Source organism: Gossypium raimondii, chromosome 5, assembly GCF_025698545.1.
Source record: "Gossypium raimondii isolate GPD5lz chromosome 5, ASM2569854v1, whole genome shotgun sequence".
NCBI classification, from domain to species: domain Eukaryota; kingdom Viridiplantae; phylum Streptophyta; class Magnoliopsida; order Malvales; family Malvaceae; genus Gossypium; species Gossypium raimondii.
In genome coordinates this window covers 27319757-27347268 of record NC_068569.1, presented here as the reverse complement: position 1 = coordinate 27347268, position 27512 = coordinate 27319757, and the positions used below count along the sequence as shown (strand labels likewise).

Below are 27512 nucleotides of genomic sequence, written 5' to 3'. Positions count from 1 at the left end.
TGTTTTTCTTTTAAGTATTCGTCTCCAGTATTGTGTCTGACGTATATTTAGATATGAGTATGGAATACAACCCTCCAAAAATTTCTTGAAATCCATTAAAATCTTGGGGGCGGGGGGGGGGGGGAGAGATGAAAATATTAGCGTGTGACACATACATGTTTGACATTCTGATCCGAGTTCGAGTAATATAGACAAGTAGGGCCTCTAACAGTTGAGGCAATAGCAGCAACAACAACTCCAGCAGCAGCAATAAGTTCAGTCAAGTTCTGCCCAATGTTACTCGGACTCGGGAATGAGAATAGGTGTCGGATACGGATGTGTTTGACCGGACTATATATTCAATTTTTTCAAGTTTACTTGGAAGATTCTTGGAGGGTTAAATTTCCATATGTATGGTTGGATTCATGTTAGAAATTGCGGGGGGGGGGGGGGAGAGATGACCATATTAGCGTGTGACACATACATGTTTGACATTCTGATCCGAGTTCGAGTAATATAGACAAGTAAGGCCTCTAACAGTTGAGGCAATAGCAGCAACAACAACTCCAGCAGCAGCAATAAGTTCAGTCAAGTTCTGCCCAATATTACTCGGACTCGGGAATGAGAATAGGTGTCGGATATGGATGTGTTTGACCGGACTATATATTCAATTTTTTCAAGTTTACTTGGAAGATTCTTGGAGGGTTAAATTTCCATATGTATGGTTGGATTCATGTTAGAAATTTTAGTTTGGCCTGAAAAGCTAAATAGAAAATTTATCTGTTTATATTGTTTTTGGCTTAAGAAGCACTTTCAGAACACAAAGTGAACGCAACCTAAGTGCTTTTGGCCTCGATTCCCTTCTTTTAAAGGGTTAAAATGCTCTTATAGTCCTTTCAAAAATTTATATTTTAATTCAAGTCTTTTTAATGTAACATGTATGCCTTTGTCCCCAAGAATTTTTAATTTTATTTCGACTCCTCTGACACAATGCTTGGTATATCAAATTAAATATTATATACAATTTATATTCATAGTTTAACTGTAACAGCTCGATTTTCAGTGGTGTCGGAAATAGTGGTTCGAGGCCATCAAATTGGGCAAGTAAGTTCGTAAATATTATTATTTAATATTTAAGATTCAAATATAGTCTTAAAAAGGTTTTTGAATTAGTAATTTGTGTATTATAATGATTTATTATGTTAAGTGGTTTTAGAAAATGAAGTATCGGGACCTCGTTTTTATAAACCGAGCCGTAGATATTTTTATAAATATTTTTGGAGTGTTATTAAGATAGTATTAAAGTTTCGTTGAAATTAAAAGTAAAAATTGAATTTCTAAGAGATTTCTAGGCAATTTTTCTCCCATTTTCGATTCAAACAGACATGGGGAGAGCTCCTAGAGCTGGTTTTGTACATTTGATTCATGTGAGTCCAGTTCTTACCCGTTTCTTATAATTTTTTATATTTTTGATATTGTTACAATTAGGTCCAACTAAATCTTACTTTAGTTTTTGATTTTGTTACAGATTTTGGATTTGAGTTTTTGATTTTGTTAAAGATTTTGGATATTGCCATTGATGAATCTATATAATTTTATATGCTAAATGATTAATTTGAGATATTAGTTTTTATTTAAAAGTATTTTGTTAAGTGATTTTGATGAATTTTTATTAAGGATTAATTTGTTAAATTAGTAAAAATACAAGGATTTTTGTTATTGCAAAAATGGGTTGTATTGAATGACATGAATATTCAGCTAGTATGGGTTTGCATTAAAATGGTTAATTTGTATATTTTGGGCTCAAAGTTAAGTTATTTTGATGAATTTTTCGATTAAGGATTAATTTGTTAAATTAGTAAAAATACAAGGATTTTTGTGAAATTATTGCAAAATTAGGTTGTATTGAATGCCATGAATATTAATCTAGCATGGGTTTGCATTAAAATGGTTAATTTGTATATTTTGGGCTCGGGGACTAAATTGAATAAAAGTAAAACTTTAGGAGTAATTTTATAAAAATATCAAAATTGGTCAAACTGCAGGAAATGAATTATTTTATTGTCTAAATTAATATATTCAATGAAATTATTAATTTAGATCAAGGTCGAGTGAAAAATCGAGGAAAATGAAAAATTTCTAAAATGCCCCTGAATATTGATATTTCTGCAATTTAACCAGGTAAGTTCGTACGATTATACTTTAATAATTGTATTGATTTGATGGCTGGTATTAGGTATTTATTCTATTGTTAAAAATGAATTATTGTTGAAATTATAATTTGAATTGAATATTCGGATTAAATGGAACGCAGGATTTAAGTACATTCGTTTTGTGGCGCATGACGGCATTGGAGGAAAATGACGGCAAATTACCCAAGTAAACTGAGGTTCAGCATTTGTTGCGAACTATTGTATTTTACTTTCCGTTTAGCTCTTTCGAGCTTCTGTTTAACTCATATGAGTTTCCATTCAGCTCTTTCGAGCTTCTGTTCAACTCTTATGAGTTTCTGTTCGGCTCTTGTGAGCTTCTGTTTAACTCATATGAGTTTTCGTTCAGCTCTTACGAGCTTCTGTTTAGCTTTCGAGCTTCTGTTAACGATGTACTCAAATCCGTAAGTCATTTTTCGAATGGTAAAATATCAGGAGTTCTCTTGGATGATATATGTTTATGAAGAAATGGTAAGAGAATGATATGTATCATGATAAATATATATATATATATCAATATCTTGATATGTTGATACATGGAAATTATGTAAGTTGAGACGAGTAATAAACTCAAGTGTGACATATTGAGATAATAAGATTATTGATGTTGAAATTATATGAAAAATGTTCAAGTACGCTAACAAGTGTTGTTGTTTGATGCTTAGGCAAGTGCAAGCTATTGGTTGAATGGTAAAATATTTAATTATAAGATGCATTGAAATGGTAAATGCTCAAATGAAAATATACTTGTGCTCATGAAAAAGTGAAAAGTATTAAGTTATACAATTTCTTATGAAACAACTTATTATGTGATTATTTTGAAAAAGACTATGTTTGCATGCACTAGCTTGTGGCTATGGTGGTCTGATATGCTTATGACTTGTGTGGTATGCATATGGATTGGGTGTGATAAGTAAAGAAATACAAATGTGAATAAAGAAATTTGGAAGAGTATAAAGTTGTTTAAAACTCTACTATACTTGGGATAATATGTATAAGAGATGCTATGGATTTACTCATTTTGTGAGTTGTTGAATATGGTTTCTTGAATCGTGTGGCATCAATAAATGTTTATTCTTGAAAAATGTAAATTTCATAATGAAATGGATTGATATGATTAAAGTTTATACGAGCTTACTAAGCATTCATTGTTTATGTATTTGTTTTTCTTTACTTTTCAGATTATCGGAAGCTCGATTGGGTTGGAAACTTTTCGGAGTGATATCACACTATCCATATTCTATTGGTACTTTTGAATGTTTTGATTTTGGTTATAATGGCATGAATATGTATTTTGTTTAATGTTGGCCTATGTGTAATTTGTTGAGATTAGTCACTTATTTTGACTTGTTTTGGATGCCTAATTATGACTTGTTGATATGTATAATATTGATTGTAGGTTGACACAAAATTGGGTGAGAAATATGGCTTGTAAAATGGCCTATTTTCGTCCACACGGGCGTGTGTCTCAATCGTGTGTGACACACGGCCAGGTGACATGGGCGTGTGTCCCCTGTATCTTTTAAGAATGTAAGTCAGTGTGCTCACACGGCCTAGCACACGAGCGTGTGACTTGGCCGTGTGACCCAAGTCAATATACTCATACGGGCAAGGACACGGGCTGAGACTCGACCATGTGTCCCTATTTCGAATGCCCACACAGTCTGGGACATGGGCGTGTCTCTTGACCGTATGAGTCACACGGCTGTGTGACCCCTGCAGTGTTGAAAATTTTAAATATTTCTGAAAATTTTTCTAAGTTTTCGGTTTAGTCTTGATTTGTTTTTTATGCGTAATTTGGGCCTCGAGGGCTCATATAAGGGACAATATGTATGATTTTGGTCGGTTTTTGACATGAATACTATATGATATGAAATATTTACATTTTCAGTCTGTTTGATTTGTAAACTCCGGTAATGCTCTATAACCCTATTCCGACGACGGATTTGGGTTAGGGGTGTTACATTAACTGTTAAAAGAATATTAATTTTGAACTGTGGTCTATTTGCAAAGTGTTCACACACTTTAAAAATAATCTAAATTCAAATTAGAAAATAATCTAAGTTCAAATCAGAATTGTACAAAAAAATTTAAAATTATATATTAATATATCATAATATTAATGAATTTAATATTTATGTTAAAATATGAATATGAATATATGATGTCTAAGAATCCTTCAAATATATGAAAAGACTTTAGAAAAATTTGATGATACTTGTATTGAACATTTTCCTCTGTCCGTCACTTATACTTGAATATGAACATAAGATACGGGGCTTCCCATATAAACATAGTGAATATGTTTCTGGTTCTAGCATAACTACAACCATGAATATCTTCAAATTTAAGCCCAAACTCGAGTTGATTACATTTGATATTTTTTTTTATACAATTCACATATTATTGATAAAAGCAAATCATTGTCACATACATCCCCATTAGCAAGCATTTCCTACGATTCAATCCAAGTATGGGGTTCAGCTACCTATATTTCATGGAGCATGTAATGTTCAAAAAGTGAACAAAACATCAAATCCATGAAATCTTCGGATCACCAATGTAATAGGTTCGATCAGTTGAATCAGATAATTTAATTAAAAAGATTTAAAGATCAAAGCATTTAAATATTTAATAAAAGGGTAAATTATACTATTAGTCACTAAATTATGGATAAGTTTTTTTCGACCACTTAACTACAAAAAATTACATTTGGTCACTGAACTATTCAAAAGTTTTCGTTTAAGTCATTGAGCTGTTAAACTCAATGCTATATGGCTTTCTCTATTTGGACTATTTGTACCAAACAAAAGCTCTCTTTCCCATTCTCTTCTACGGTTTAATCCTTTTTCATGAAACAACTTTAGACATCACGAATCTGTGAATCAAAATTCAAATAGCTTTTTTCTTCGATTTTTGACACTAATCGTCAGATCAACTTGGATCTAAGGCATATTCTTCTACTCATCGATAAATGCTAATCCACCATACCGATCATCGAATCATCGCTTGAAGCTTGTCGGCGAAACTTTAAAAAAAACTTAATAACCCAATGACTTAAATAATATTTTTTGAATAGTTCAAAGATTTAAATGAAAACTTTTGAATAGTTTAGTGACCAAATTGTAATTTTTTAATTAAATGACTAAAATAAAATTTTTCCCATAATTTAGTGACTAATGGTTTTGTTACCTTTAATAAAAATGTATATTTAACTAAATGATTAAGAACTTAAAATAAAATATATGTTTTAACTAAATGATATGCACTATAAGGTCTTTTAATATATATCCATTAGATTAAAGGTGGAATTGTCATTGCATAACTTTTTTTATTTAAAAAAATATATATTCAAGTAATTAAATTATTAATAAGTTTATATTTCAGTCACTCAAATTTAAAAAGTTACAAAAATGGTCACTAAACTATTCAAAAGTTTATGTTTAAGTCATTGGCTATTAAAATCATTGTTGTAACCTGTATGACCTTTTCAGTTCTCACCACTTGCATCAATCAAAAGCTCTCATTCTTCCTGTCTTTCACAATTCAATTTTTTTTTAAAAGAAACAGCTTTGAACATCACGAATTTATGAATTAAAATCTAAACAATTTTCTTCTTCGATCTCCAACGCTAACCGCTAAATCAAGTATGTTCTTCAATTCATTTATAGGTACTAATCCATCATACCGATCATCGAATCGTCACTAAGATCTCACTAGCCAAGCTTTAAAAAAAAAAAAAAACAACCCAGTGATTTAAATCATTTTTTTTTTGAATAATTCAGTAAAATAAATAAAACCTTTCGAATAACTTAGTAACCATTTTATAACTTTTTAAGGTTAAATGATCAAAATATAAATTTACTAATAATTTAGTAACCTGTAATTTACCCTTAAAAAAACAGTTTAAACCCTTTTTTTCCGGTTTTTCATCGGTTCTCTAAACTTCCAATTTTATAACATGTACCCGATTGACTAAGCACTAGTTCTCGGTTGAATCGACTAAATCCAATCTGATATTTTCAACCGTGCTTACATGCGTATGGTTAGAACAAAATACATGGCCCAGATTGACCATTCTACTATGAAAAACAGCAATTGGTCCAGGGAGCAATAAACGCATAATTTGAAAGGAAAGAAATACTGAAATGGACCTTTCTATTTCCAAGATTCTAGGCAAAATTTGATCTTCTTGAAAGCTGTTCTCCAAAGTTTAGTGTTCAAACTGATATGAATATTGCTCATCTGATGTAACAAAAATTTGCCAAATTTTCTGCTTCTAGTCTATCTTCTACTTTTTCCTGCACTTTTGAACAACAGCTTGAATCATAATTTTTAGCTCAGACTGAAAGAACAAGAAATTATAAGCTTACACTATCCAAAAATATCCAAAGCTCAAGTGTGGAGAAGAAAGAGATCGTACAGGTAGGACCAAGAATTAGATGCACTTTTCAGGCTACCCCATGGAACTAATGAGTACAAACTCCAGAGTACATCAATCAACCTCACAACCAGCTATGCCGCTGCCTAACTTCAACCAGTGTCTGTTCATCAATAGTGAGCACCATATTCCGAAAGCTTTACCAAGTTGCTTCATTTACATCATTCTGCATGGAATGACAAAATCTGATTCAGACAATTTTAATTTCTGATAAGTCAATCTTTTGTATGCACAAGAATACTTGCATATTGTTTGAAGACATAATTGATGAAATATCTCTGCCTTCACGTGTTTTTGCCCTTTTTCTCCTGGTATAAATCTTTCCAAATCTGTGTATACCATAAATAAGATACACCTGATAGAATGAAAAGTTATAGTAGTAAACGTTTCTCCAGTTCACAGCCTAAGCTCTTTCTTGTGAAAGATAGAACGATGTATGAGGAAAATATCCTGCATCAGACAAATGTACCGTCAATTGATTCAAAACTTGAATTAGGTTGACCCCTTCAAATTTTGTAGAATGACTTGAAGAAAAAGAATACATCTTGTTCTTCGATTCTATCCAGCTACATCCTGTATCTTTCTTCCTTGCTTTCTCGTTCATGATTATTCTCAATTCCGCTATTTTATCCCACATTTTGGCCTCTGCGTATATGTTCGATAACATAATATGAGCTGAGGTATCTTCTGGATCAATACTCAAAATTTTCTCTGCAGCAAGTCTTCCTAAGATTAGGTCCTTGTGGATTTTGCAGCCCGATAAAAGACATCGCCAAACCACCTTGCTTGGCTCCATAGAGAAGCTCCTTATGAACTCATAAGCTCTTCTAGTTTCTCCTTTACGAGCAAGAAGATTGACTATTGAAGCTAGATGCTCAAGCCTTGGAGCAATACCATGGTCCCTAGTCATGGAATCATAGTAGTACAAACCCTCCTTTAAAAGACCAGCATGAGCACAAGCAGATAATAAACCAATGAAAGTAACATCATTAGGTTTGACATTACCTCTCTGCATCATACTATAAATCTCTAGTGCTTCTCTCGCGAATCCATGTTGAGCATACCCTGTAAGCATAGTATTCCAAGAAACCAAATTTTTCGAAGTTAGAGAATCAAAAACTTCTCGAGCAGCATTCAGTACCCCACACTTTGCATACATGTCTACAAGGGCACTTCCAACAATGACATTAGAATCAAATGCAGGTTTAATGATACAGCAATGTGTCTGCTTTCCCCATTCAATTGCTGGGAAATCACTAGATATACTCAAAATGATGGAATATGTGTAAAGATTGGGTTTATATCCTTGAAATAACATATTTTTTAGGAGTTTGATGGCATCCTCATATTGACCTGACCGAACATACCCAGAGATCAGAGAATTCCATGAGACTGTATCATGCTCATCAATATCTTCAAAACTTCTCAATGATTCTTGAAGAAACCCGCATTTTGAGTAAAAGTCTAGCACAGAATTTCTGACAACTAAAAATGAACTATATCCCATTTTAATGATCAAAGTGTGAAGCTGGTTCCCAAGTTCAATATTTTCTGCATCAGCGATGGCTCCAAGTATAGAAGAGAATGTTCTTTCACTAGGCCTGATTCCTGAAGAGTGCAGCTTAAGAAAAATATCAATTGCTTCTCTTCTCTTGCTTTGTTGAACATAGCCTCCAATTAATGAATTCCAAGCAGCCAACTTTGATTGGTTTACCTCCAAAACCACCTGACAAGCCAAGTTCAGGTCTCCACACTTTGCATAAACACTTATCAACCCTGTCTCAACAAATTTGTCGAACTCAAGTCCACATTTAACCACCAAGCAATGTATTTGCATTCCAAACTTCAAGTCTTCCAATCCTGCACATGCACTCAAAACACTTGCACAAGCAAACTCATTAATTTTCACACCCACCCTTCTCGACTTCAAAAATATATTCAAACTCTTCAAGTTTTCTGCCAGTTGACTATAACAAGAAAGAAGTGAAGTCCAAGAGATCGAATTCGGCGACAACATTGCATCGAAAACCAACTGAGCTGACTTCAGCAACCCACATTTTCCATACATATTAATCAAACTGTTACTAACAGGTGTACTAAAATCTACCCCACTCCTATAAATCTTGCCGTGAACTTCCTTCCCAGCTCTACCATCACCTAAGCTAGCACAAGCTGAAACAGCACTAACAAAAGTATAATAGTTTGGCTCCACACCATCATTAATCATCAAACTGAAACAGTCTAGGGCCTTTTCCGGCATACCAACTTGAGAATATCCCGAAATCAACGCAGTCCAGGAAATGACGTTTCTTTCAGGCATTTCTTCAAGCACTTTACGTGCATCCAAAATACGGTCGAATCTCACATACATAGCTAGCAAATGGTTGTTAGTGTAAATATCTCGGGGCATCCCAGATATGATGATCTTGGCGTGGAGTGCTCTGCCTTTGGAAATGCTTCGGGTGTCGCCGAAAAGGCGAATAAGGCGAGGGAATGACGCCATTGCGAGGGACTCTGAATAAGGGTATTGGGTGGTTGAACATCTAGAGATGGAAAGAAAACATTGTTAGAATTATTAAGGAAAGATTTAGAAGTTTGGGAATGGGCCGCCGTTGTATGTTCTTCGTTTTGTTATTTATGAATGCTTTCGCCTGGACTTTCTGCTAGTGCCATGCTACGCTGCATTTGCAACAAACTCTAGATTCGAATATTCAACAAATAATATTATTTAATTTGAATGGTAAAAAGTTAGTTATGGATTTAAAGATTTTCATTTACGTACAGACTAAAATTTTAAAATTAAAAAATATAGGGACTAATAAATTATTTAATTGGATAATATGGACTAAATCTATAACTTTAGGCTTAGTATAAGAATAATAGTAAATTTTAACCAAACGGATTTAACTGCTAATATTTAGTTAATACTAAAATTTCAAAAATTGAAAAGTACAATAACTAAAATTGATCAAATTAAAGTATATAAACGTAATACACCACTTATGTTGTGTATAGGGACTTATAGTAAATTTTGACCAAATAATTAATAAAATCAATTTTTACTTGTTTCTCTAACTTCTAATTTGACTTTTAAGTTACCAACTACCTTTTTTTTTCCTCAATATATCTATTGGAACTAGCCTAATAATTAATATTCTATGTTTTGTAGGTTTGTTAAGGAATAGATGCTGACCACGAGTTTTAAAGTTGTTTTATACCTAGAGCAAAGATCGAACCTTCAACCACTAGTTAAGATAGGAGAGACCATTGCCATCTCACATAACTCTCATGGTTAAATTATCAGTTACTTTAAATATATTATTCAAACATATAATAAATATAATTTTATCATACAAATTGACTCCCAGTTAACATACATATGGATGCTTTAAATATATCATTTAAAAAATTGAATCTAAAAATTAAAAATAACTCAAAAAAATCTTTTTTTAAAATTTTTTTATCAGTATATATTTGTTGATACATGAGGAGAATGTGGTGGTGCAAAAGAGACGGGTTCACCTAAACAGGTGGAAAGTTGAAAAAGGACGAGAGAAGGAAAGGAGTGAGGAAGGTCTAAAGGAAAGGGAAGGTAAGCGTAGTAGGCAAATGCTTAGGGTTGCTGAAAGGGTCAAAAGATCCTCTCTTCATCGTGATGGAAGGTATTTATAGGGGGAGGTCCCATGCCTGGTAATGCCTTGTCACCAACAATATGAGTGGTGGTCTACTCATGTGGTGGGCCAGGTGGTAGGCCGGTTGCCCTAATGTATAACACTGCATTGACATTCTCTTTGTTGTGGTAATACAAGGTTGTTACGCCTCAATGGTTCCTTGGTGGTCCATTCCTGGAGGTGAGTGCATTCCCTCTAAAAGCGGGTGGCTTGGAGGACGAGACACCTGAGTGGTTGGCCAACCAGGTGATGTAAGATGAGAGATTGCCTAGGTGATCTTTAGATGGGGTACTAGCTAAGTGGTGTGAGACAGAGAGCCATTTGCATATGTATCTCAAGTGTCTTTTTCAAAATCAAGAGTGACTAAAATTTACAACTTATCTGACAGAGCAATGGCGTATCTAGCCGCCCTTCCTAAAATGGAAAATTGTCCATTTAAGCCCTTTGGAAATTTTAAAAATTTAAATTAGTAAAGGTAAAATTGCCCTTTGACCTCCCTAAAAATGATAAAAAAAATTGATTTAATCCTTTAAAAATTATAACAATATAGGCTATTAAAAATTACAAATTAGTTTCGGCCCCCCTAAAAGAATGATCTGGCTTCGCCCCTGAACGAGAATTACTAAAACTGACAACTTATCCAATAGGAGTGACTAAAATAACAATTTTTTGAAATGGGTGACCAAAATAGGAATACAGGTAAACTCGGGTGGCTAAATAGGTAGTTTACCCTTAAGTTAATTTTTAATAAATGATCATACATTTTTTGTCTGTGTTCCTTCGTTTAGCTTCAATGTTGTTCTGTGAAACTGCAATACCTGTGAAAACACCCTAGTATTGTCACAACAATGCTGACTTAACTACGAAAGTTGCAAGTATATAGAAGATAAAGAAGAAAGAAAACAGTACTCAATTAAAGGCATGCAAGAACAAAAAGGTACAAAATGCTAAGTTACAAGAGATTATTCCAAATCCTACCAATGACAGCATATTACATATATGTGTTTGAGGATCAAATTGATAGAATTTGTAAATATGAAAAATTAAACTTATTGAATTATTTAAAATTATGACTAAATTGAAAGAATATATAAATATTGAGGACTGGATATATTATTATACTGGTCAGAAAACGACCACGTCATCATTCCCATTAACCATTTAATGGAAAACGACCAAAACAAAATGATCTAAAACGTTAATGATGAACTTGAAATTTTTTATAGTTTAGTGATCAAAATAGAAATATACTAATATTTGGATGACTAATTATATAATTTACCTAAAATTAATTAATAATTTTTAAAATTTTTAGTGGATCAAATATAAACATTAATCAAAACTCTAACAAGTAAATAATCATTAAAACTATATATTTTTTAAAAAAGCCTAATTTATTTTTAGAAATTTAAGCTAAAAGGAAAACTTAAAAAATTAATATTAAAAGAAACTTATTAGGGTATTTTACTAAAATAATACAAAAAAATAAAAAAATACCAAAATAATATAAAATTTTTTATTTACCAAAATGGTACCCCAAAAAACAGTAGAAAATGGGATGCCACAGGCGGCACCAAAGGTGCCTATGGCAGAGGCGGCACCACTTGTATTATAAGTCCAGCTTCAGTCCAACTGAAGGAGAAGAAGAAGAAAAAAAAGGTGGTGCCGGAAAAAGAGAGAAAAAGAAGAAAAAATAGAAAAAAATAAGGTATTTTTAAAAAATAATGGATTATCTTGTTATTATGTTTTTTGTATAATTTTTATTATTTTTGTTGTTACTTTAGCTATTATTGTTAGTTATTAAGATAAATAAAACTCAAATTGATGGTTTTAGTTAGTATTATTATTGTTAGTTTTAGGGTTTAGTTATTAATAATTATTGTTACTTAGTATTATTGTTACTAAAAACTAATATTATTTTTATTATGGTTAGTTATTAGGATTAGTAAAACCCTAATTATTATTTTAGTTAGTATGATTGTTAGTTTTACATTATATTATTGTTATTATTTTAGTAAAACCCTAATTATTATTGTTAGTTAGTATTATTTTGAGTAAAAACTATTATTATATATTGTTATTGTGCTAGTTATCGGGATTAGTGGTTAAACGTTATTCATGTACAAAATGATAACTGAAAAATATGAGCTTAAAATGAAAAATTGCATATTGAAACATTAATTTTATTATTTAATTTATTTATTTACTGTTCGGGATTTTTTTTGAGATTTTGTTTATTTTTTGACAGATTGAATATTGAAGATGGATGATAAGTTTTTTGTATGCGTTTATTTCGATGGGATCATCTTGACAACAACTGTTGGATGTATATTTGAATGTCGGCAACAAATAACAATGAGATTTAATAGAAATGTCTCGTTGGATGATATGAAGGGAAGGATTAATGCAAAAATTATTAGACGTTGTGGGAGAAGGATATCAAGACTTTTCTATAAGTTTTCAGTTTCGACAAATCCGATCAAATTCACCGAAATAGAACTTGTAGACGACGAAGACGTAGAGACAATGGTCGTTCTTTACTGTGGGAATGGGAGTGACAAGAATGCACCGATTCACTTATTTATTGAGTTATCCAGTATAGAGCAAAATGAAGATGTCAATGCATATAGTGAAGAACACGGAGCTTAAGAACCATGGATGGTGGCTCCAATATCGTACGTTGATAGTGAATCAACTATAGGTAGGATCGGTATCGATCTGAATATTACACTCGATATTGATGTGGTTGGTGGTGAAGAAGAAGGTGGTAGCGATCATTATGATGAAGAGGTCGATAGTGACGGTGATCTCGATGTGAATGATGTACCGATGATATTGACGATGAAGATGTGAATAACGATGGAAAAATTAACGCTTCTTCGGTCGGGAACCAGATGCGACGTATTTTGATACACAATAATCCTGGGCCACACATGTCGCTCATAGACCCCGACGCAGCTCATGTAGCTGAGTTCCCGGAGTACCCTGAAATAGTTCATCCTCACCGGCTGGCCGTAAATTCTGATTATGAAGAGTTATTCGTAGGCCAAAGATTCGACAGTAAATAAGAGTGCGTACTTGCTATTAAACGGTATAGCATAAACATATCAGTGGATTATAAAGTCGCAGTGTCTAAATCGACAATATATATTGGGAGTGTTAGAAGGCAGCGGAAGGCTGCAATTGGCGGGTACGAGCTGCATTCATTCAAAGTTCGCAGATGTGGGAGATACGAAAATTTGTTGGTCCTCATATATGCACATCAATACGTATGACAAAATATCATGGAAAACTTGATACGAAAACTATCTGTATGTATATCATGCTAATGGTGAAGGACATCCCGACCATTAAAGTTTCGATACTGATTGTCGAAATGCAAGCACGATTCCAATATCGAGTATCATATCGAAAGGCGTAGATAGCTAAACAAATGGCAATTGAGCAATAATATGGGGATTATGATTCATCGCATAACAAACTACAAGGATGGATAACTGTTATGCGGGAGTACGTACCGGGGACTGTGATTGAGTTACAGACAAGACCTTATTACGGCCCGGACGACCAGTTACAACTGGGAAAAAGAATTTTTCATTAGATGTTCTGGACGTTTGATCCATGTGTGCGGGCATTTCCCTGCTGCAAGCCATTTGTGCAGGTGGGTGGGACTTGGCTATATGGAAAATATACACAGATCCTACTTCTTACGGTTGCTCAAGACGGTAATAGAAACATGCTCCCGATAGCATTTGCCATCATAGATAATGAGAACATGGAATCTTAAGAATTCTTTCTTACTAACCTGCAGAGGTATGTTATTAGCAACGATAATATTTACATCATCTTCGATAGAGGGAAAGGTTTAATTACAGCAATTAGGCATTCCGGTGTGCCATGGAGATCCGTTTACTGCATTCGTCACATTGCGTCTAACTTCCATAAAGATTATAAGAATGCAGACTGGAAGAGACAAATAGTGACAATGGGTAAATGATAACCTTATCTTTTCAATATAAGTTGTAATGTTTTATGTTATCGAGTTACTGGAACTTATCTTTTCTTAATATGTATACAGCGTACGAGTTAGAGCCATATATTTTCCGCCAAAGAATGATTCGACTTGAGAGTGACATGGAGGGACAAACAAACACATCTTTCTGACAATGGTTGGGTACAATAGAGCCGTGGCAATAGGCTCAAAGTTTTGACGAGTGCTTTCGTTATGGTCAAATGACCACAAACTTAGTGGAGGGGGTCAACGTTGTGTTGTTGAAAACTCGTAATCTTCCGATTGCATCTGTCTTCTCGACTACATTCTACAGGTTGGCTACCTTGATGCCAAGAATGGGTCAGCAACAAGTCGACCAGATGGAGGCGAGACACGTGTTTGTCGAAGATGTCAGGGATGCAATGGTTGTAAATCGTCGGATGGCGAGGTCGATGAATGTAGAAATATATTCACGACATCTAGAAATGTTTCGAGTTACAGAGACCATCGGTCGTCGACCCGGTATACCACCTAGGTCCTATGGAGTTGATATCTGGAACAGACGGTGTGACTACAGGAGGTTCGAAACACTTCATTATCCATGTGCACATGTCGTGGCAGCATGTGCTAAAGTGAACCGTAATGTTGAACAATATGTCGATGATGTGTACACACTCGAGCACACATTGCGTGTTTGAGAAAATGAGTTCCTTGTCCTGCCTGACCTGTCTACGTGGGAGGTGCCTCCGACGACTTTCAAGCTTATCCCAGACAGAAGGCTACGCAGGAATCTAAGAGGTCGTCCGCAATCAACCAGAATCCATAATGAAATGGACATTAGGAAGAAACTCTACGGTAAGCGTTGTGGATTATGTAGGTTAAGTGGTCATAATCGAAATAAATGCCCTCAGTGAAACTATAATGTTGGACAGTCGTCAGGATCGGGTCAAAATTGAGCTAATGCTGTAAAATTGTTATGTGTAATGTTGCAATGTTGCAATGTTGTTTTAACACCCATTAACTTAAATTCAGCTTATGCTTATGCTTATGCTTAAATTGTATCCAAATTAAGTTATAAAAAGTATAATTCATTTGTAATAATTAAAATTATATCCAAAATGGAGCCATTTAACCTTAAATTCAGCTTTAGTATAATGCAAAAAGGGAAGAAAAGTTTCGTAGTAAGATACCTAAAATTAGAATAATTAAATTTTTACAAAAAGTACAAACTTTGTAATGTACAAAAAAGTGCAATAAACCCTTAAAATTGATGGTTCGATGGTGTGGTCCTAGGGGTATACCTATGCGGAGGTCGACGGTCACGTTGTGGGTGTTTGCGATGACCAATATCCTCATTAGGCCCAGGTGGGGGTATGCTGAACATAGAGGAAAAATCATGTAGCTCGATCGGCATCGACGAACTTGAACCGGAAAGAGTCTCATGATACTGTAGACACGGGCCGAGAGTGTCGTACTGCAGTGGGTTACGATCCAAAGAGATCAAACTCGTATGCTTATTCGCCCCCTGAGAAGCTCGGAATATAGTCATTGCCCGCCAAATCCGGATGATAGCAATGTGAATCCCCAAGTGAATATGATTGCTCGCGATCTGGCTCGGGCTCCGGCTCAGGCTCTGGTTCGGGATCATGATCTGCCGCAGGCTCTGCCTCCATGGGGGCCACTGGGTACGATCCCCTAAGTCGCTGTATGTGCGGAGGGACTGCAGTCGACTGCCCTCCAAGTAGATATGGCTTTCCTCAACTAGTGTACTATTGTATGTACTCTAATGATGGTTGCAAATTGGAAGCCATAACCATCTGAGGTCTTCGACCCATCCGATCGTTCTACAGCGCAATAAATTTTCGGTGCTTAACCCCCCAATCCAACTGCGATTTTCCTCTCTTGTTGATGCCGTGAACCACCCCCACCTCGCATGGTAGATCCAGGATATATTGGATGCAACCAAACTGTCGTAGCACTCGATCCCCATGATACCACTCGACTACATTGAAATTTATAATTGGTGCATTAGTGCACCATATTTCAGAATGAACGTATGCAGACGAGGGTATCACAGCTGCAATTTTCGGGCTACGATATGACATCCATATAAACTGCATGATTAATAACATGGTTATAATTTAACACGGTGTGAGTAAGATATAGAAAGTAAAATGTCACGAATATTAGAACATCTTACCTCTTCCCTAGCATGCTGTTCGATCATCAGTAGGTATATCAGGACAGTGTACGACCTCCCGATACCCGGATAAATACTCCACCTACAAAAACAAATATAGTATGGTTGATAACATCAGTCAATATAGTATGACTGCAAATAATGACAAGTTATATTTTATTACTTGTTAACTAGTGGATAAACATATGGTTGGTGAGTAACTGATGCGAAAAATGGCATCCGATAAAACGCCCACGACTGCAGCAATGTAAGGCATCCGTCCATGTCTACAACAGAAGGCTTTGTCGTCCGACAAAGCTCCCGATACAACACTGCCAGAATGGCGGAGCCCCAGCTATACGAGCGAACGTTGGTCAAATCAGCTAATAGGGGTAAGTACATGATATGCACCTTGTTGTTGTTTGAATCAGGCATCAATACTCCCCGTATAATATGCATGATGTACGCTCGAGTAGCGCACATCAACTTTCCTTCAGTGGCATTAGCTGATAACTGTCCAAATTTGGTTTTCAGCCATGTAAATTTCAAGCTTGTAAAATTTGACTCATCATCATTTGGCGAGTCTCTTAGTAGCTGATAACATAGTGCAATCGGCTCAGTAAATGCAGTTACTCCCGTTACGGGACTCCCGTCGATTGGGAGCCCAAGTTGCAGTGCAATATCCTCTCCCCACATGGAAAATGAAAAGTGTGGGTTTCCGGGCGCCACCGCTCCACTAGTGCATATATTAAATCATACCGCAAGTCGAACGTTCGGATCATTGTTGCTGACCCAAATCCAGCTTGCTCCAAGTACGGCATCAATTGTGAATCCGAGGGATATCCTATACCATTCACCCGACCCCTTAATACTCGGTACGAGCCCTGTTAATGTTAAATTACAGAAAACAAATATTAGGATAACATGATTTATTTCTATATATTACGTATATCATTTTTTAATAGAACTCGTGATTAACAAATAATAATATATTACCATGTTATTAGTTGCATCAGATATGTGAGGATCGTCGTTAATCAATGAAGCCATTGCGATGCCTGCAACTTCAAAACAAATTTAGTAAAAAACCCTTATTTCGGCCCTTTGTTCGTATTTTTTTCCCAAAATTTATTACTTTCTATAAAAATATATTATTTTCTAATTTTATTATTTTACATTAGTTTAGACCATTATGTTTGAAATGTATTAATTTAGTGTGTGTTTTAAATAAATTTACAAAAAAAACCCTTATTTCGGCCCTTTGTTCGTATTTTTTCCGGATTTTATTACTTTCAATAAAAATATTTTATTTTCTAATTTTATTATTTTACATTATTTTAGTACATTATGTTTGAAATGTATTAATTTAGTGTGTTTTTAAATAAATTTAAAAACCCTTATTTCAAACCCTTTGTTCGTATTTTTTCCCGATTTTATTACTTTCAATAAAAATATATTATTTCCTAATTTTATTATTTTACATTAGTTTAGTACATTATGTTTGAAATATATTAATTTACTGTGTTTTTAAATAAATTAAAAAACCTTATTTCGACCATTTGTTCGTATTTTTTCCTGGATTTTATTACTTCCAATAAAAATATATTATTTTTGTATTTTATTATTTTACATTATTTTAGTACATTATGTTTGAAATGTATTAATTACTTCTGTTTTTTTAAATTTAGTAAAAACCCTTATTTCGCCCTTTGTTCGTATTTTTTCCTTGGATTTTATTACTTTAAAAATTATATTATTTTCTAATTTTATTATTTTACATTATTTTAGTACATTATGTTTGAAGTTTATTAATTTAGTGTGTTTTTAAATAAATTTCAAAAATAACCCTTATTTCGCCCTTTGTTCATATTTTTTCCGAATTTTATTACTTTCAATAAAAATATATTATTTTTGTATTTTATTATTTTACATTTTTCGGATTTTATTACTTTCAGTGAATATACTATTTTCTTTTTTTCTTTTCGTATTTTATGTTATCTTAAACATATTTTTTATTATTTTATTTTTAATGCTATTTTGTAAAAAACTCATTACAACATGCTAAATAAATTTCATAAAAAATTTCTAATCAACATAGAATGTACATAACATGGATTTTTCATGCTAAATAAATTTCATAAAATATATATGCTAAATAAAATAATAAAACACACACAATGTACATAACATAAATTTTTTATACAAATATTACAAAAAAATTAAATTAATACAAAAAAAAAATACCTTTACTTATTTTTTTCTTTCTTTTTCCTTCTCTCCCTCTTATTCTTCTCCTTTCCTTTTCTTCTTCTTTCTTTCTTCTCCTTCCCTTCTACACCAGCCAAATGGTCCCCTCATTATAAGGGGTTGGTGCCGCCTGTGGCAGTAGCACCATCGGTGCCGCCTCTGCCACTGGCACCACTGGTGCCGCCTGTGGCAGGCCCTCCACCAGGGTCCTGTCACTTCCCAACAGTTTTTTTTTAACTTTTATGTTTTTTTGTACTATTTTGGTAAATAAAAAAATTTATATTATTTTGATTTTTTTTGTATTATTTTAGTAAAATACCCAACTTATTAACCTGTCGAGAAGTTATCCTTTAGGGATTTTTTAAGGAAAATTATGGGTAATGTATAGAATTTGTTACTAAAATACTCTTCGCATTGTATTCTGGTTACTAAACTTTTAAGTTTTTTATGCTAAATTATACTGAAACCAAATACGGAAATATTTATGTAGAATTTTTATTGGTATAATAATAAATTTATCCATTTAATGTTTACACATTCTATCAATTTGATTCTAAATAATAATAATAAATAACAATTTTAGCCCTTAATGTTTACAAAATTTATTATTTTAGTTCAAATTCTAAAAAATTCAATAAATTTAACTCTCAACATTTACAAAATTATAATTTTAATTTTTAACATTTTGTAAACTTTTTAAAAAAACCCAACACCCAAACCTAAATTATCTGGAAAAAAAAAGGAATAATTATCATCACCACTAGCTAATCTCTCAACTTTAAAACGAGGTTTCAACTTTGAGTTAATCCCAAAACAAGGCGAGACCTTGAAATTAATATAGCAAATGTCTTTGATTCTCTCACCCTTTGGCAAAACATACAAATTTGAATAATTTTATACACAACTAACAACAGTACTCTATTCTATTAAAAAAATAACAGTACTAAAAATTATTAATACCCATTTTCAGGCACCAAAAAATATTTTTTTGAACAATTTTTCAAACACAATAAACTAAAAATAAACCACGAGTACAATAATAAAATTTGGTGTAAACTCAGATTAGCAAAATAAGGTTCACAGTTTCTCAAAACACAATATTATATTTCTAGAACTTCTTGTGAAGATTAAGCAATGAGACCTACTAAAATTGATAATGTTTTAATGGCAAATAATAATTTAAATCCAATGAAAAAAAAGAGAGAGAGAAAAACGGAAAGGAACTTTTAGTTTACATTAAAAGTCTTGAAAAGGTAGATTGATTGTTTGTGATTTCACTTATTATAGTTAAGTGTGTGTTTTTATGGTTGTGGTTTTGACTCTTTGAATTTTCTTTTAACTAGTAATAATTTTTACACTTGTTACGCTAGATTTGGCGTTTGTTTCTTAAAAATTTTACAAATTTTAAAAATTATAATTTATCATTTTGTAAATGTTGAGGGTTAATTTTATTGATTTTTTAAATTTAAACTAAAATAATAAATTTTGTAAACATTGAGGGCTAAATTTGTTAAAGTTTTTATATTTAATATCAAATTGATAGAATGTGTAAACATTAGAGGGCTAAAATTGTTATTAGACTAATAAAGAAGCCCATGTTAGCACTTTCGTCAAATTTCAAACCGTTGTTAACATTGATGATGAAAACATTTGTTTTGTATAGTTTAGTGACAAAATAGAAAAACATTAAAAATTCAATGACCAAAATAGAATGCGGGCAATACTTTAGTGACCATTTTATACTTTACTCTAAAATTATTTATGCACATGAAATTTTTAGACCCTACAAATAGGTTAAATGTGTGACATGTGTCCTATAGAATATAATAAAATAAATAAATATATAAATAAGTAGGACAATTGTCACACCTTAATCCACTATAAAATTAAAAAAACTCTAAAGACCCTTCTTTTTAACATATAAAATAGATATTTTTTTCCGATATATTGATAATGGAAAGGATTTAATACTTAGATTCGAATTTCAAATCTAAAATCTATTTGTCACTCAAAACTGAGGCTTGTTAATAGTTATCTTATATTAACTATGGTCTATGGGCTAATCATATATCATTTTGTGATCATATTTATTGAAATTAAAAACAGTAGTATGTTATTAATAAGTGTTGAGTGTATTGTAATTAATGGTTGATAGTTCGATCCTTATTCTGGGTATGGACTAATTTTAAAATTTGTGATCAGCGTCTACCCCTTAATGAATCTACAGAATGTGAATGATTAGTTACTAGGTTTGCTCCAGTAGACACCTTAAGAAATAAAAAAATATACATGTTTAAAGAGAAAATAAAAAAATGTTGGAGATTGATACTATTAAGAGGGGCAACCATAAACACTTAACATTGATTGCAAAATGGACATGAAAAAAAAATGTCATGTTTATTTGTGTCAACAATGATTTGTCAGATTGAACAAATATTTAATTTTTAATTCAATCAAATTAAAATTTATCGTGCCAAGACTAGTTTGGAGTAGAGGTGCTCATGGGCCGAACCGGACTCAACTAAAAATTCATGCCCATTTACTAGGCCTATGCTTGGCCCGAAAAATAGGCCTAAAATTTTGCCCAAGTCCGACCCGGATAAAAATGATAAAACTCGGGCCCGCCTCGACCCGCCCGTATTAATTTTTATATTATTTTCATATAATTTTTAAATATATATAATACATAAAAAATACTAAAAACATCAAAATAAACATTTCCAAACAAATTGAAAATAAATTTTAAAAAATATGTAGACTTAAATAACACTAAGATAAATGCAACTTAACAAGCAAATGCTTCTAAAATAATAATAAAATTAACAAATTCCTTTAAAATAATAACAAAATTAACAATAAAATAAGTTTTATACAATATTCAAACAATAACAATAAAATAATAGCAACATAATAGTAAAATAGTAGCAAAATAGGGAGAAAACAACAAGAAAATAACATTAAAAAAACAAAATTTTTTGTCCTTTAGTGAATTCAAGCCGGGGGCTCGGGGTCAAAAATGTATTTGTCCAAGCCCATTTTTTGGGGCCTATATTTTTGCCCAAACCCTCTTACATTTTAGGCTAGCCGAGTGACTCGACCCATAATCAGGTCTAGTTTGGAGTGGATAATTTGTTTGTTATTTAGATGACATAAGTTCAAATCATGTCATTTTCTCTTTCTACTAACCCTCTCTCTCTCTCTCTCTTCCTTATTCACTTCATGTGCATATTTTTTTTTTCAGTTTATAAATCTATTTTGTGGTTATTTTTGTTGCCTTCATAAATTGTGATAGCATATGACGGTGCTTATCGTCGCTGAAACTCCACCTGCCACCAAAACTTTCCTTTGAAAAATGGGTGACTCTTCCTCGACTTCTTAAAAATAATAAATAATTTCATGAATCGGTTTCAGTCCGTGTTTTCTTAAACTTTATTTTTATTATTATTTAACAAATCTTTAGATTTCAAAGTTTTAAAAAGATAAATAATTTATTTCAAATATACATTTTAAATCAAATCAATTTAACATTTTGAAAAATAATCCATAAGAAGTTATCTAAATGCTTAGTTTGTTGCAATATTTTTATTAAGTAAAAATTAATAGAATTTCAAACTCATTAAAAGAAATTTCTATTTTGATTTATATGGGCTAATTTTGTTATTAGTCCCTATACTATGTATAAGTTATAAATTTAATCTCGATATTTTAATTTGATTATTTTTAATTTTTAAATTTTTGAATTTAAAATTTTAATTCTAACTAAATGATAGTTTTTAAATTTATTAAATTAAGTTTTATTATTTTTCAAAATTTAATATGATAGATGTATTATAATATCACTTTAATTTATTATTTTTACACATTACTAAAAAATGGATGGGAGAACAATATAACTTTTTTTTTTAAATTTAATTTATTTATTCCAATACCAAGCGTGAAGCAGTATACAATTCTAGATCCTTCTATACCAAATTCCAAAGCGAGTGAAAATAAACACCACCTCTCAGCTACCTCTCAAAAGAGTTTCAACAATAGATCTGGACCGTCCATTATTCCCCTATATAAATAGGTCTCTTACCACACCTATTCTTCACTTAAGCCCTTCTGTGTTTCTCTCCTTCTCGCCGTCTCGCGTGCGCTCCTGTGGCTCTCTTCAACCCTCGTATATCTCTTCAAGATCTGTCAGTTCTCTCTTTTAAATCTCATATTTTTTTCTTCTATGTTCTTAATTTTTTGTTGGTATTTATTGATTTTTTTGGTTTGATTTTAGGATCTGATCTGACAAAAAAATGTTCGGGAGAGCACCAAAGAAAAGCGATAATACTAAATACTATGAGATATTGGGAGTGCCCAAAACCGCTTCCCAAGATGATTTGAAGAAGGCTTACAGAAAAGCTGCAATTAAGAATCATCCTGATAAAGGCGGTGATCCTGAAAAGGTTGATTGTTTTCATTGATTCTTGGGTTGATTTTGTGGTTTAATCGTCTGGGTTTTGTTTGGTTTTGTTGATTCTTTGTGTTGAGTCAGCAAATTATGAACTGATCTATTAGCTTATGCTTTGATTTAGTTCTTTTTTTTTGGATTTCGTGCTTTGTTTTAAGTAATTGGTCAACAATTGGGTTGAGAGGTTGATAAAATTGAAGTTCCATTAGCTATAGAATGGTTTGGTTCTTTGTATGTCTGTTGTTGACTTGTACAGAAAGTAGCTTGGTTGGTTATGCTTGTTTTTGAAACGATTAAAATTCTGGGTTTTGAGCTATGTTGCTCTGACTTTGACTTGGATGTGAGTGTTTCGATGGGGGTATATGGCTGATTCGGGAATGTTCAATTTCTCCTTCTAAGATTATGGTTGTGTGTTCGCAAATTGAAAAAAAAAATTGGGTTAAGATTTTAGAATAAGTTGGGGTTTTTGACTTGTCTAGAAACTTGGCATGGCAGCTTGTATTGTGTCATTCATAGTCTTGTTTAAGTTATAGACGATTTGATAAGGATTGTGTGCTGTGTGTTTGGAATTCAGTTTAAAGAGTTGGCTCAAGCTTATGAGGTGCTGAGTGACCCAGAGAAGCGTGAGATATATGATCAGTATGGTGAGGACGCCCTTAAAGAAGGAATGGGTGGAGGTGGTGGTGCCCATGATCCATTTGATATCTTCCAATCCTTCTTTGGTGGCAATCCTTTTGGTGGTGAGGCTTCAAATTAATACTCTGTTTCTATCTTGTTGATTAGTTTTTTTTAAAATTAAATTTGTTAAGATTTGAGCTAAAATCCTGGTTGCTTGTTCAGGTGGTGGTAGCAGCCGAGGCCGAAGGCAAAGAAGGGGAGAGGATGTAATTCACCCCCTAAAGGTTTCTTTGGAAGATCTCTATAATGGAACTTCCAAAAAGCTTTCTCTTTCACGCAACATAATTTGCTCCAAGTGCAAGGGGTGAGTACTTCTGTTGAGTAACATCTGTGGAGCGGCATAGCGGTTCGACCGTGTTTTTAACAGAAAATGTTTTAAAATTTGCAGTAAAGGGTCTAAATCAGGTGCATCAATGAAATGTTCTGGTTGTCAAGGTTCAGGAATGAAAGTCTCCATCAGACACCTTGGTCCTTCCATGATCCAACAGATGCAGCACCCTTGCAATGATTGTAAGGGTACTGGTGAGACCATCAACGATAAGGACCGTTGCCCCCAATGCAAAGGCGAGAAGGTTGTTCAGGAGAAGAAAGTCTTGGAGGTTAATGTTGAAAAGGGTATGCAGAACGGACAGAAGATTACTTTCCCTGGAGAAGCAGATGAAGCAGTAAGGATGAAAATTTTCTCTCTTGTTTTTTGTTTTTTGCAATTTTAATAGGCTTGCATTTTGTTGCACATTGTTGAATCCAGCTTTCGTGCTGTTGCTAACTTGATTGTTTGCTAATTGTTTGCAGCCCGACACAGTTACTGGGGATATTGTATTTGTCCTCCAACAGAAAGATCATCCAAAATTTAAACGGAAGAGTGATGACTTATTTGTAGAACATACATTGACACTTACTGAGGCACTTTGTGGCTTCCAGTTTATACTGACCCACCTAGATGGCAGGCAACTTCTCATTAAGACCCATCCTGGTGAAGTGGTTAAGCCTGGTAAGCGTCTAATTTCTGCCGTCTTGCATAAACTGCTGCATTTTTATTTATATGATGAATGTCTACATTTTCAATATTTTTGAGTGGTATTGATGGCTATCATCAGACTTCAAATGAACCCTGTTCTTGTGTTTGTGGGTATTGATCTTTCTAATTGATGTTTGTTTAATGATCCCTCGTTTGTTAGTTGACAATGATCTTTTTACTTGGTGTGTTAAGTGATATGGTATTGATCTTTACTTTTGTTTTGTATACCTAAGATCAATTCAAGGCCATAAATGATGAAGGGATGGCTATGTATCAAAGGCCATTCATGAGGGGTAAACTATACATTCACTTTACTGTCGATTTTCCCGACTCCTTGGCCCCCGAGCAGTGCAAGGCACTCGAGGCTGTGCTACCTCCGAGGACCTCAGTCCAGCTGACAGACATGGAGCTGGACGAGTGTGAGGAAACAACTCTATATGATGTCAACATCGAGGAAGAGATGCGTAGGAAGCAGGCGCAAGCAGCTCAAGAGGCTTATGAGGAAGATGATGACATGCACGGTGGTGCCCAAAGAGTGCAATGCGCTCAGCAATGATCGGTGGCAGGCGGTAAGGAATGGAATGTATGATTGTTTAACAAAAATTATTTGAAAATACCATTCTGGATATGGTTGTTTGCTTAGACCATTTCTCCTAGAGTGCTATCTACTTTGGGAACTGATAAAGTGTATGGAAAGATTTAGCTTTGGAGCTTGACCTATTTGTTTATGGTATACAACCTATTGCTTCTTGTGATCTTAGTTTTTTTAGTTATTGATTTTATATTTGAATTTGAGAAATCATTTAGGGATATTTTATGATTGAAGGTGTTCACTGTTCCGATTTGATTCGGGTTATTATAAGATGTTTGGTTATATTCATTTTCTCATACTAATATTATTTTTCCTAAGAGAATCATTTAATCAGCTTAAAATATATTATGTTAATCATAGATTGATATATTTTAAATAAATAGGTTAATCGAAGTAGGGTATTGGACATATTTGTTTTTTATGTATGAATTTGTTACTTTGTTTAATGTTTTCGTAGAATATATTTAGCTCTTGAATCGCATCTTATCTCCCTATAATTTTTATTACACTGGCGGCCATGTCAGCGAGTCTTTTTTCACATGCTGTGGAATTTTTTATTCGCACTAAAATCTAAAGAATTCTCCTGCTATTGAATTACTATCGAATGGTGAGATTAGTTAGAGATTACTTAGCCACTACAGTTATTGGTGTAGTGAAATTAAAGTTAATTATTGTGACTACTAAAAGAATGCTTAGTTTTGATATTCAATTGGTAAACATTATTATATGATTTTATATTGAGTTAATTATTTATTTAATTATAATATTATTTTATTTATGGTTAGATATTTTATTTTGCATTTGTACTTAATTCATAATTTCTTGCAAAATGTAGCACAAAATTTTGATACAAGGTTAGTGGGAAAGAGTATCTGTGGGGCGGTAAAAGGATTTCACTGTGATCGTCCGAACTGTTGCTCTAGTGAGATTACACTCAAAAAACATTGAAACGTGGTCTCAGTAGAGCCCAAACGAAGCGTAAGTCATGCAGAGGGTAGGATTAATCCTAAAGCAACTATGTATTATCCGTTTTACTATTTAAAAAATTGTATAACGTCTTTTCACTATTTGGTGAACGATGAAACCATTTAATGGGGTTCCAGCTCAGAATTATTTTTAAAAAAATATTGATAATGTGGTTTAACATATTGTAATTTATCATTATCCTTAGTTTTTCTGTAAAAATTCTATTCGATATGTCGACTATGGAATAAATGATATGTTTACGATTTGGTTTGGTCCATCCATGACTCAGTCAAATATTAAAACACGGTCTTTTAAATAAGTATTCGTAAATATTTTAGAAAGAATACCCAAACCTTCTTTACCTCTTACTCTACGAGGGTAAGAGTAAGATGAACACCTTTCCGGTCTCTTTGAAAACTACCACTAACAGTCTATTCTTGTACTTCTTGTACAAGAATGTTCATGAGTATGTGTTGTCTATCTGGACAATGAGTTTGTAGTGTTTGAACCTTTTAATAAGTGATGTAGATGTCCAAAATAAACAACGGATGAACTCTTGGGAATAAATTATTGTTGAGATATTAACTGTTGTGATGATCCGTTTTTCTTCAGTATTAGAAAATTAAATCTAGAGATCTCGAGACAAATATGGGAATAAATACCAACTATTTTGTTTATCTGCTAACCAATCCATCAATTAATTCGAGTCATTCTTTAAACTATATCATTAATTTTTAAGAAGCTTCTTCCACATTCTTCTCCTCCATCTAGTTCCTCAAGAAAAGAAAAAATAGAAGAAAACTTTTCATGATTTCCTCTCTTTAAGTCGTGAGTCATCTTCAAGCTGAATTTTAGTTAAATTAATAGCTTAAAGTAATAGTTAAGTGTAAACCCAATCAACTAGAAGTAAAATTTCAAAGGAAAAGAAAATGTTTAGATGAACATGGCTTATGGTTAAAGTTTAAGTGTGTTTTTGATAGCTTGAGTCTTTTAAATTATAATGCAAGTGAAAGAATGAGATTCAAAGTAAGGAATGTTGAATTATGTGAATCGAATGTTAAGATTTTAGGAATGTTTAGTTAAAATGAATTCTTTG

General features: G+C 32.9%; 2 protein-coding genes across 4 annotated transcripts; one reads left to right on the top strand and one right to left on the bottom strand.

Annotated features, from left to right (window-relative positions):
* Positions 1 to 6125: 6125 nt before the first annotated feature.
* Positions 6126 to 9338, bottom strand: LOC105771117 (pentatricopeptide repeat-containing protein At2g27610). 2 transcript variants are annotated; one of them, XM_012592516.2, is made up of 2 exons: positions 6613 to 9338; positions 6126 to 6495 (listed from the first exon to the last, which is right to left on the bottom strand). In XM_012592516.2, the coding sequence occupies exon 1, from the start codon at positions 9131 to 9133 to the stop codon at positions 7034 to 7036; it is 2100 nt and encodes a 699-aa protein (XP_012447970.1). In that variant the 5' UTR covers positions 9134 to 9338; the 3' UTR covers positions 6126 to 6495; positions 6613 to 7033. The 2 variants fall into 2 exon arrangements, with proteins under 2 accessions (XP_012447970.1, XP_012447968.1); XM_012592514.2 differs by having other exon boundaries at positions 6126 to 6490.
* Positions 9339 to 22734: 13396 nt separating this feature from the next.
* Positions 22735 to 26596, top strand: LOC105770664 (dnaJ protein homolog). 2 transcript variants are annotated; one of them, XM_052631441.1, is made up of 8 exons: positions 22735 to 22899; positions 22989 to 23157; positions 23737 to 23902; positions 24003 to 24144; positions 24229 to 24505; positions 24633 to 24831; positions 25092 to 25427; positions 26286 to 26596. In XM_052631441.1, exons 2-7 carry the CDS (start codon positions 23008 to 23010, stop codon positions 25412 to 25414), a joined length of 1257 nt encoding a protein of 418 aa, XP_052487401.1. In that variant the 5' UTR covers positions 22735 to 22899; positions 22989 to 23007; the 3' UTR covers positions 25415 to 25427; positions 26286 to 26596. The 2 variants fall into 2 exon arrangements, with proteins under 2 accessions (XP_052487401.1, XP_012447425.1); XM_012591971.2 differs by lacking the exon at positions 26286 to 26596 and having other exon boundaries at positions 25092 to 25618.
* Positions 26597 to 27512: the final 916 nt, after the last annotated feature.

Bases quoted from the DNA above. Each gene is read 5' to 3' on its own strand.
- LOC105771117 (XM_012592516.2), bottom strand. From the start codon at position 9,133: ATGGCGTCATTCCCTCGCCTTATTCGCCTTTTCGGCGACACCCGAAGC.
- LOC105770664 (XM_052631441.1), top strand. From the start codon at position 23,008: ATGTTCGGGAGAGCACCAAAGAAAAGCGATAATACTAAATACTATGAG. The intron at 23,158-23,736 runs GTTGATTGTTTT...TTTGGAATTCAG, and splicing joins AAGGCGGTGATCCTGAAAAG to TTTAAAGAGTTGGCTCAAGC. The intron at 24,832-25,091 runs GTAAGCGTCTAA...TGTATACCTAAG, and splicing joins TGGTGAAGTGGTTAAGCCTG to ATCAATTCAAGGCCATAAAT.